The sequence below is a fragment of the Neodiprion virginianus genome, chromosome 3 (assembly GCF_021901495.1).
Source record: "Neodiprion virginianus isolate iyNeoVirg1 chromosome 3, iyNeoVirg1.1, whole genome shotgun sequence".
In the NCBI taxonomy this organism is placed as follows: Eukaryota; Metazoa; Arthropoda; class Insecta; order Hymenoptera; family Diprionidae; genus Neodiprion; species Neodiprion virginianus.
The window spans coordinates 24730443-24742775 of NC_060879.1; the positions used below are offsets into that span (position 1 = coordinate 24730443).

Genomic DNA, 12333 nt, shown 5'->3' on the forward strand with positions numbered 1-12333 from the left:
AAATTTTTTTTCCTCCAAATGCATTTAGTTAGACAAACCATTTTTCAAGTTTCAAAGCAATAATATTCATTTTTATTTTAATATTATACTGGTATGTGCGGAGATTAAATATTAAATCATAGAATACGTATGATTCAAAAAATATTCAAATCAAGGTACAAATATTGTAAATTTATATTTGAAATGAAGCTTGTTCATAAATTAATATTAGCAGATGTATCATAATCTATAATTCAAGAATATTAGTAGAACAAAAATCATGAGTTTATGGAAAAGTTACATCAACTCGTTGAACATGGTTAGATAAATAAGTAAAATTTGTGAGTGCACTTGCGACAAAAATTCTTATAATAGGTTTACGCAAACGTATTCAACAAAGATTTATCACATATAGTCAACTTTTAGTGATTATTACAATCAATTAGTACATAGTTAGAGAGGCTACTGTAATATCGATATGCATAAGCTTTAGTTTTGCATATTAATAAGCTAAAAAGTAATGAAATTTATAGAATGTATCGTCGAGTCTAGTGTTGTTAGATTGAACAGCCAACCCTATCATAATTGAATCAATTTTTCTGATTCCGACAATCTTACTGACAAAGGATGATCTGCATATAGGGGTGGGAAAAAATTTTATAATGCTATATTAAATAAATAGATGCAAAGATTTTTTTCTTAATCGAATACACGATGAAATAACCAATTATTCACAGGGTGAATCTAAAAATTTTTTTTGTAACTCCAAAGGGATCGTGCAATACAGGTGAATGTATCCTGGGAAACTTTAACTATCACTGACTTTCACATTGTATTCCTATGTCACCTTTCATAATATTCTAACTTGTACCAGTCAACATACTTTGAAGATAGTAGGAAAATACATGCTGACTTACCCTTATTTAGTTTGTCAAGCTGAGCTTCAAGGGCCCTCAGCTTATCTCTTTGGGTTTTGTTCTCCATAACAACCCTCTCAAGTTCACTTTGAGCCTCAGTTTTGAAATCATTTGCCACACGGACAGTCATTAAAAGATCAGTCTGGAATTGTTCCCACTCGGTGCTCTCCTCTTGCCTAAGTCGTTTCTCATCTTCTAACGCAGATTCTAAATCAGCTTTCTTTGACTCAGCGTCATTTGCTCGCCTCTGAGCTTCGCTCAATGCTGCTTTCAGTTCACGCTTGTCTTCCAAGTGCCGCTGGCACTGAGCTTGCAATTCAGCCAATGTATCCCTGACCAATTGCAATTCTGTGCTCAATGAATTTTTTTCTTCTTTCAACTGGGAAAGCTGATATTCTAAGTCACTAATTGCTGATTTGGCATTGTTACGAGTGACCTTACACTCTTCTTGTAGTTGAGAGTATTGGTCTTTCAATCTGTCGTGGTCACAGTGTGACCTGGCCAACTGTTCTTGTAAAGCTGCAGCCTGTGTTTCAAGCGTGTCTTTTTCTCTCCGTGCAGCATCTAGTAATTCATCTGCTTCACTCTTACTTTCAAACTGTCTTGTTTGTTCCAGTTCTTCAATTTTGGCTCTAGCATTTTCCAGTAAAGTAGCTAATCTGCTTATTTCAATTGTACGACTGGAACCTTCTTGGCGTGCTTCAACAAGTTCTGCATCTAGTTGTTTGCGTTCTGCATTAGTTGCATCAACAGTAGACTCTAAAAGGTGAACACGTTTTGTAAGCCGTTCTGCTTCTGTTGCAGATGCTTCAGCTGTGGATCGAAGACTTTTCAATTCCGAGGTCAGTTCCTCTTGCTTCTGAAGAAGAGATTCTCGCTCTTCTTGGGCACTCTGCAAACACAAAAATATTTTCGTCGTGGCAAAAGTGTCAAATTGTTCTTCATAAAGCTTCAAGTATTATCTCGAAAATTTGTTAAATATTTGCGAGATGTGTCAAACATGGTTTTCGTTGCTTCCAACACTTTATTCATATTAATTGACTGATTTACCTTTAGAAGATCAACAAGCTTCTGTTCTCGCTCTGTATTGTACCCATGAGGTGTCTCTTCCGGCTGTTCTTCTCGCAATAAAAGTCCTTGCAACGTATCTACTTTTGATCGGGAATCTTCTAATTTCTCTGTTTGTCTGCAAAGCGATTCCAGCAAGACACCTTTTTCTTCAGTTAGCCTTTCATTGTCAGTTTGAAGTTCCGACAACTGAGCCTACAAACATAAATAAATCATTGCTTAGTATTATTGGCTATGAGGCCTCTTTCCAGAATAGATAGAGAATTTTGTGTTATCCTTTTCTTATTGGTACATTTTTCTCGGTAGTATTACAGAATTCCACATGCTGGTTCCTGAGTAACGAAATTCCCGAACTATTCCTGGTTTTTCTGATTTATCACCGTCCTATACGCATAGAATTCGATGCGAAGGAACTTGTTTAAGAATATGCAAGCGGTACTTCACAGAAGACTTACTCGAACTATGGAAAATGTGCACAATATCAATGTGCATAACATTATTCAAGTAGCTGAACAGGATTTGTAAACAATCTTGAACCGAGAACGACATTTTATTAGTTGGCGATGGACTTCGTCACATCGCATTCCTTTCAAAAAAATACACTACAATATTGATTTACCAATCCGAGAATATTCTTGCAAAATTATATGTTGGGTAAAAAAACTACAAAAAAAATTTGACAATACATCTAACTCAATGATTTAAGTGTTAAGCTGTTACGATCACATGATATTTCTATCAATGATAATTGAAACCTTAATATGGATTCCTTGCATGAGATTCATGCTCGTAATAGAACTGATTGCAACAAGAAATATTATGAATGCGATCTATAATAACTTGTTTTATTATGCCAGATGCAAGATTGTGGCAAACTAGAGGGACTGTCTTTGTTTTCGTGCAAAGATGCTTCAAAGCCTCTGGTACATAAAATTTATAATTCAAAGTAAATTACAACTACACAGGATAGCCAATTCCTAATATCATTTTATAAGAAATACACTTGCTGCAGCATAATCACTTACAGAGCAAATTTTGCATTCTAACTCTACAGGAAACTTTTCCTCACATATGTACAGCATCTGTATAGGTGACGTTATAGCAAATGAGTTGAGACTGAATGAAAATACAATTATCAGGATGTAAATAAGTAGAATGCAAGTAGCTATATCCTACCATACCTGTAAATCGCTAAGTTCTTGGATAGTAGCCTGTAATTCCTCATTTGTACTATAATGGGTCTCTTCCATCTGCAATAGTTTGTCCTGCAGGCAAGCGACTGATACTTCAGACATTGAACTGGAACTGTGTTTGTCCCAATCAGGTGTCGAGCATGTGTTTTCAGTGTTACCAGCTGGAGAGCCATCATCATGAGTGATCGCAATTGACGCTGGTGCCGAATTATGAAGCCTGGAAGCGTCCAACAGAATTTGCTGCTTCTCAGTATCAGACAACGGAGAATGCGCCACGTCTCTAAGACGTGATCGAAGTGTGGTATTCTCTTCTGTTAGTCTTTCTAATTCTGCGCTGTGTTGTTCCTGCAAATATGTGAAAAAAAAAACTGCTTCATATTATTTCTTTAAATACATCGAACGTAAGTTGTAGAATCTTCCATTCGCATAATCTATGAATCAACAACCTGTTGGGAATTCCGCAATTTGAGTAATAAGTGCCGTTTTACATGGACAAGATAATTATAGGTGGTTGTATAATGAAAAGCATGAGAAATTAGCAATGGAAATGAATCTTGAATCAAAAAGTATCTTCAAAGGAATCTGAACGTAAAAAGTAGTCTTGGTCGAATTTTAGGTTCTCATTTATCATGACTTTTTTTTTCTTTCTTATTGCGTAATATACATATACTATAATTGTGACAAGAGTAGAATGAAAAAAAAAAAAAAAAATGGTACATTCTTGAATCGTAAAGGCTTTCGAAATGAATATACCGGGAAAAAAAAGGCAAAATTTGAGACAGCAGACGAAGGTTGCAGACAGCGACATCGTCGCGTGGGTATCAATAAGCAGGTAAACCGCAAAATCAAGACTGTGCAGTACGAGTCAAGGTATTGGCACCACAAGAAAATGACACACTTTTAATTAACGCTGATTAGATACGGCGTATTCTCTGAGCCTGTGGCCACGCCGAGAGCGAGTAAACTATATACCTGTCAAGCGTTTGAGGTTATAAGTATCTTTAGGTCGACGGCATCGGCATACGGTTACAAAAAAATATACGTTATGCTCGAATTTTTGGGGATGTTTTACAATTCAGTAGCATCTCGTAAATCCGAATAGATAGAATAGTCAGATATTAGATTCTGTAAGTAACATATGATACGACGGCGGGTAAACAGGCATCGGTGCGGCAAATCTTGGAAGGCTTCTCATGATTGTAACTTATTTACTACGATAGTTCGACTTTTATTTTTCCTTCAATTTTTATTTTAACCCGCGAATCCCTAGTCTTGAACAGAAGAGGTTCGACAATAATTATAGTTGATGTTTACCGTCAACAGCGGGAAATAACGTTTCTTCATCTCGTTTCCTTCACTTTTCCATTGGTGGTGATCTCTGTTTAGTAAACATTGCAGCGCCACCTGGTCCATACTTTTTTTTCACATCGCTTGTACTAAGGCAGGGGGCGGGAGGGGGGGGGGGGCGACGACGCCGACTCGACACGACGCGTGCGTCGACGCATCACGCAGGAGCGACCTGAAGGTGGCTGCGCGCGGTTCACATCCGACATTATTAAGTTTGAAATAATTCGGTTTCGTATTCGAAATCACGTTCAAGGGAGTGCCCTGGTCGATTTCAATGTTGACGTATACATATGTATATCCCCGAATATTACAGCCCACGAAACTCAAACGCAAAAAAACTTGACAGTCCCATTTTATACGCAATCTAAACAAAAAAAAAACACTCCAATCAATTTTCATTTAACGCAGAAATAAGGAAATGGCATGAGTCTTACGAAATCATAATGGTAAATTCGTAGAATTTCGACCCTGAATTACAAAGCAAAATAGCATGGACGGTGTCCGATTGAAACAGATTTTACGATACGGAAGCTACGTTTTCATTTCAACATTTCGAAATTTATTTTTTTCCTCTGGTCGCTATGTAAATGTACTAAGGTGATGTTTTTTGATCGCTATACTTCGTAAACGACCGAAATCAAGATTTAGCTGGTAACTGTAACGATCAGAATATTGATTACATGATAAGATGACATTTGTAGTTCTAACGAGTGAGATATTTTCGAAACAAATCAGAACTTATTATTATTAGAAGGTCACGTAGCCAGTTAATAATTTCGTCCAGGTCATAGAATTGTGGGCGGTCTCCTAATGGGAGGCAATTAATTCTAAAATAGAATTTAAAAATTTTTATAAACAAGTGTCGAGGTTGATATAATTCTTTTCAAAATGATGGAACGTGTATATCGTGTTACGTTTTCACACCGAATGTAAGACATTTTTGATAGTTTCAATTTTGCATGGCAAAAAATAAATCAAGGTGGTAATGTTCGCGGAAACTGGCTACTCGCGAATAAAATACAGCATAGGGGATGCATTGAATGCTGCGATGCTTACATGATAATAGCCCTAGTAGCCCTATGCCCTGTAAGGCGATATAAAACCAGGTTCAGGCAGCTTATTCAAGTCTCAAAGTAACGAATTTGTTACAGGGTCAACTGTAACATCATTTTGATATGTCACATCTATTTAGTGTTATATGAAAATAGCACATGAAGACGTACAACATAACGTAGCAAAACTGTAATGGCAGCTAAATTTATGAATGAAATAATGCAGTAATTAGCCCTTCTTATTGCCCCTAAAAATCTTGACGTAATAGTTCACATCGTTTCCACGCTATGATTTTATTCAATAATTTGTAATCAACTTTGCAAAATATATGGTACTAAAATATAACTTTTAACTCGTAAATTAATTGTTTGATACTTTACGGAGTGTTTACGTGCCAATTCTTGATGCATATCGTTAGAGTTTCTATTAAAGGTATGCATACGCGAGTCTCCACATGCCAGATTGCAAAATTGGAAACTACATCGCCGACAATCTGTGGTTATAACGGTTTCTTAAATTCCGAGACATCACTTGAAGTTCGATCTGTAGGTGTACAATATGTAGTTACAAGTCAGCAACAGTGGATTGAGACAAAGATTTTTACGAATCGCGCAAGATAGTATCGCTGAAACTTGTTTGAATCTTGCAGTGTGACCTGCAGAATTTAAACGAAAATGAACTTTACGTACAGTGAGTATAATTATTTCACTGACGTTATCGCAGCAATTTGTAAATATATTCCATATGATCCTAATTTGTAAAAAGAAAGTTAAGAATTTGACGAATTATCAAGGAAATCTTTTGACTGCATAATTTCGTGTTTTCTCCAAAAATAAACATTAATCCTAGTTAAACGTTATATGCAGGAGATTGCATGGACCCACTGTGCTCTTACAAGAGGGGAATCGAATTATTTCAGTTTGTATTTCAAAGTGTGGATCAACCGTGAGCATTGCTCGCACACACGCGTGTATGTATGTGTACATTATATATATGCTTGGCATACACGGCATAACCGCAGTTAATTTCGAATGCAATACCATACGCACAGTAATATGATCGCGTCATACGAATATAATTACTCGCTATTTTTTAAACACCCTCGTCAGCCAAATTCGCAAAAGTTTATATTTGCTCCACTGATTTGCATCGCTATACTCTTTCTGCTTCGCCAGTCGCGGCTACCGTAAGCCTACACTTAGGTACAGCAAGAAAATATTTAGCATTATGTTTTTGCCTTACGTATAAGCGCCTATTCTACTATAGATCGTAAGCAATCTACATGACCATCGAAGTAACGAATTTGGATTTGAAGATTTAGAAATTATACAAAACAACAAATTCTATTAAAAATCAATATTAATAAAATCTAATCGCGTATTGTCTAACTAAAATGCGTCACAGTTGTTCGTATGAAGTGTACTCGTATATCTCGACTCATTATATCGAGCACATTTTATTCATAGGCCAATATAATAAGTAGTGCACGAAATATGTAATATGTACATAGCATGTACACAGATACCGCATTTATACTTCTATTCAGGTTAATGAAGTTTGGTCATTGTTTAAGATATTCACAGGAATGGGCACTGAATATAATCCAACGTCTATCGAGCTGCATTTCCCCACATGGTGAAAGGTTACAATTTAGACGGTAGTGTTTGAGGAGGCATTCGTTCTAGAATTGTTGAAGCAAAATTATTTTCTCAGTATTCAATGCCACCGGTAATGACTGAGGAGAAAAGCGACCTAGGCTAAATAATTATACAATTTTAGCAGTAATTTATAATGAAAAAGAAATAATTAGAGCGACATTCGAAATTATGATCTGCACGAATTCTCAGTATGATTTGACAGTAATTGAATCAAATTGGATTCGAGTATTTACGATTACAGATGATTAATAGCCAGATCACGTGTTTCTTGAGCGAAATGATTTTCACTGATCGTGAGTCTAAATTCGGCCGATAATTTGAGTGAAACCCTGTTCCAAATGACCACATTTTTGAATAACTAAGTTCACTTTGTGTAGTGAACTTTTAAATATTCACGGTTAATTTCTCTCTCATTATTTACATCAATGCTGCACGTAATAATACAAAGATTTGGAAACAGTTTGACATCTTACGATTCTCAAGTTGAAAATCCCTTGAAATCGCTGCGAAGAAACAATTACGATATAAATTTGTAGGTAAAAATGTAATCGGCAACATGTTGCAGTCATAACAATTGCCGCCATATAACTTTGATACTCAAGTGTATTTTGGTAGGCAGTAAATTTCAGGCAATGTTAAATTATTTCTTATCCGTCAGAGAAACCAAAATTATAGATTTTTTCAGACAATTTGTTTACTATCGCGTATACTATAAGCGTCACATGCGTAGCTTATTCTATAGGCTGACGTTACCCCATATGTCGTTTAGATAATGTCACAGTATCTGATCAATCGTGCTTGCTCAGAATTTTATCAAAGTTGAAGCGTTTCTTATTGTATTTTATCTTCCAATATAATATTTTTGACTTTTATAAGCAGTTAAATTTAAGGAAAAAAAACAGCAGGGCGGCTTTTTATTGCAAATTTTTCTTTTGGAAATAACGTCTGTGCACAAAATTCTTACACGTATTATATTTCGATTGAAATTCTTCGCAGCTCCGAGTACCGAAATTGGCATCTACTTTCTGATACGTACTGTAGACAATACCGTGTAATATCCAGATTTTAAGCATATTCTGAAGTGAATTCGGAACTCGGGACGAAGCCACAAAATACGACTGGTTCCAATGACCCATATTTTGAGGAGAATCCCTAACCCAGACAATGGAGTGTTTTTGAGAAGAATCCGTAATTACAAGAAAACCTGTTTCACGTCGCCGAAGTAGTATTCACATCACGCTCTTCGCTCGCCGTGTAATGATGTACGAAAAGAAAAAACCACACTGCAAGCACATGTGGTTCAAGTTTAAAAATTCCAAGACGCTCTCAATTTTTAAATAGTAAAAAGTACACGATGTATACAAGAATGATAATAAGAAATCCTGCCTCGTCAATCTTCTCCGTCGCCGTAAAAACCACGCAATACGCAAGCGTTGGTGTATTGGGTAGCATTTTTTATTACCGTTAAGGCTAGACGAGATGTATTTACAGTAGCTTCTCAAAAGTATGCGTGCACTGCACGTATTGGACTGCTATATTTAAGAAAGTGCAGTAAAGTTTTTACGGAAATTCGGAAGCTCGATATCGACGATTATACATAGGACTATAATACCTAACGATGGTTGGCTGAACATTTGCGACGGTCTAGCACATAATCATTAAAGGACAGACATGCACACCTACATGACACGTCGCTGTTCCCTAGGCGACTACGAGTTGCCTCCTACAAGGTCGTAATTAACGTTCTGTGACGGGCTAAAAATTATCTGCACGTTGCTTGTACGCGGCTCGAAGAGGCATTGCTATACTTGTACGGGTAGAGGCATAATGTTCAATCACACGAAGCACGCAGGCTTCGAGAGGCGGCAGGCAGACACCTAATATTTCTCCGAGGAAGATACGTGCGTTAATAAAAGCGTTTTCAGAGTACAATTTTGATTTTCTGGTAGACGAACAAATGGCTTTGGCTGGTACAGAGAAACAAAAAAAAATACAAAAACAACAACAGAATAAAGTAAAAGGTAAAAAAAATTCTCCGCTTCATCAAGGCACGGCTGTCCGTGCATGAAAGCAAGAACGGCAGATCGAGAATAATCTATCCTGCTGCAGGCATCCGTCGAGAAGAACTTTCAAGCTGAATTATAAGTTCGGAGCATGCAGAGTGGAATTCCTGACGCGTTGACAGGTCTTATCGTTCAAGAGAGTAAGACAGGGAGGAGGAGAAAAAATTATCTGTACAAGTCGTGACCGTTAGATGTGTGCATGCGTTACATCGTGACGATAGACGAAGGCGGAGATGCGGAGAGGAAAGAAAGAAAATATTACGCCGATCGAGACGCAGAAGCTGAAAGATGCCGTTCCTGAAAAATCCACCAGACTTACATGCAGCTTTGGAGGTTCTTACAATCGTTCATTGTATATGCTTGCTTTATGGCTTCTCGTTACGACCAGTCTTATCGATCAAACAAAGAGTGCTTCTGACGATTCAACCACATCACGGTGACTGGCGTTACTTTTTCCCCACCCTGTATACAATGGGAGAAAATCTAAATTGGTGGAGCAGCTACAGACACTGAGACACCAAGTCGAATAGGAAACCTCGATGGAACCACCTGTTTCCGTTTTGTATCTCGTGTTTCAGCTGTTCCTTGTACCCACTTAATGGTCTTGGACTCGCCATTAAAGTAACTCAAAACTCAAACACGTTGCAGGGTATCGTCTGGAGACTCCGCAGGAGTGAATTATACGTAACACAGGCTTCGTGATAAATGAACAGCCAACCGAGCCGGCTACCTAGGATTTTGTTAATTGATAACGCATACTCGCAATCTGTGTCGTTCACTCACATCGTTCCTCTGCTCGATGTTTCTCAATATTTTCGATACAGTAACTGACAAACGTACCGACTGCATAACGACGATCGAACCATCGCAAATCTATCCAATTTATTCGTGAAACAAGATCCATGAAAATTGTTTTTCATTAGTTACTCTTAGTACGATAGTTTGAAAAGGTGATTTATTGTTCGTTAAGCGGGCCAATGTCAATTTCAATGTTTTTCCTCGTCTATTTTGTATTATTCTAGAAAATTTGATCGATGTAATAATGCTGTAACGTACTTCTGCGAAGCGATAAAAATTAAAGCACTTTTCCGACACTGCTGCGCCAAGCAGACGAAACAATGTTCAAGGTGATATTTTTTTCAGGGTGAGTAATCGTTTGCTTAATCTTGATTTTCACGTGTCTATGTGGTGGATGTAATTATCTCGAAACGTAGGCGCAGCGCGTCTCCTCGAAGTAAGCCCTACACGTCACGCACATAGGCGTTTACTTTTTCCAAGATATGTCTGAAACGCATTCGTGTGAAGCGTTTTGAAGGAATCTCAACAGAATGTAAAAGACCTCTGAAATTTTACATTTTAATACATATAATCTCGCATCATACCCTCTTTTCCAAACCGTGGGATAAATAGTTCCAAGGAAAATGTAGTTATGAGTACGATTGAAGTGCAAATAGGCGAAAAAATAACCGCATTCAAACCGCAACTATTCCTTACATCTTCCTTTATTTGAAACGAGAGTAATAATAAAGAAGAATCACAAGTCGAGCGGCGGTTCTAAGGTGACGTCATGAAACTTTCCCGCCGGTGATATTCTTCGGCAACTTTACGCTATATACCTACGCTGGATTTCTTTCGGGTGTGCCATGGGAAAACACAACAAGTTGCGATATTGGACCGCGTACGATTCTCGGAAAGATTATCAGCGTCGAGACTCGGAGATACGTGCAGAGGTATAGCTATAGGTGGGGCCGTTTTATGACCGGATAATATGTGATACGGCCTAATAATTGTAAACAACCGCGGATTCGAAGGCGCATGTTACACCTAAAAATTACAGTGCCGTACATCTCATCGCACGATGTACGAGAAATCGTATCAGAAAAGCCAGAGAGAGCTCCATGCTTGAAAAATCGTAGAGTGCAGAGACGATTATGAAAGGAGGTTAAAAAACGTTCGACTGTTCATCGCGTAATTACTGTATTGATATTCGGAACACGTAACACGCGTAACGCGTGACGTGACATTTCCGCGAGAATGTGTAACCTGCACTGTTACACCGAGATCAGAAGATTTCTACATAAAGTTACAACAACGAGCATCGAATGGATGAATTATCGCCGTAGAAAAATGTATTCCTGAATATAACTGCGTAATTATTCGAAAATACAATAATTCGAAAGAAAATTCTCACCGATACGAGTCTAAGATGAGCGTGGTATTGTTGTACAAAAACACACGCACCTCAGAAGTAGATGTACGTGCTCTTGTCCGAACTTTGCATTCACAGTCCGTATTGTTGGTATTACAAGTACGACACTTGTAGTCACATGCCGTCACACACTGTCGCATACCTAGATGTGACGCGTTACGTAAGTTGACTAGGTATTTTTTTAGCTCCCTGCACCGCGTTCGCGTGCGTCGTGCTTCTGGCTCGTGTCTTTCCTTCTGGAAGAGGTGCTGCTCCAAATTTAGGGTGGATAAAAACTGTAGGTAAGTATCCGTCTTGTATAAATATTTACCATTACCATATATATAAGGTGCAGGAGGCTCATATTCTGGATAATCTCAAGTTTAAGAAAAATTTTACATCGAACAGATTAACCCTCTGACAGTTTAACAATTTTCGAAAAATTTTTAGTCGACCATTGATTCGTACATTCGCCGATTCTCAATCGATTATCACCCCGTTTTACTACAAGTCTTATGATTTTTCATTCTGAATACTATCGTCTGCTGCCGTTTCTCAATTCGCACAAAGAACGAAACTTTGAATAGCGTGTCGCAGCGACTTGGCTGAATTAAACTGCCGTGCAAAAACTCGCTGATCGTGTAGGTATAAGGTATGCAATTCTCGCCTCTCGTAAAACAGAGACCAGAGTCTTATGTTTCGAAGGACTTTAGTCTGGATACCTGTACAGACGTGAATACCGGAGCTCGTAGATACGTGTGTATAAGGACTGTATACCCTTACATGCGCGAACCGGAAACCACTGATCAGTGTCGTGTAATGACAGCTTATCTGATTTCAAGCTGAGCAAAAGAAATGTTTTGAAAA

The 12333-nt window shown here is 37.8% G+C and overlaps 1 protein-coding gene across 8 annotated transcripts in view; it reads right to left on the reverse strand.

Moving 5' to 3' along the window:
- LOC124300617 (uncharacterized) overlaps window positions 1-12333 on the reverse strand; it is a 97527-nt gene that overhangs the window by 8974 nt on the left and 76220 nt on the right. For 7 of the 8 annotated variants that reach the window (XM_046754900.1, XM_046754903.1, XM_046754901.1 and 4 more), the window contains 3 exons: window positions 3146-3502; window positions 1947-2159; window positions 897-1788 (listed from right to left, as the gene is read on the reverse strand). In XM_046754900.1, the coding sequence (XP_046610856.1) occupies window positions 897-1788; window positions 1947-2159; window positions 3146-3502 (1462 nt within the window). Of the gene's footprint in view, window positions 1-896; window positions 1789-1946; window positions 2160-3145; window positions 3503-4471; window positions 4566-12333 lie in introns of those variants that run through there. The other variant, XM_046754907.1, reaches the window with a different exon arrangement.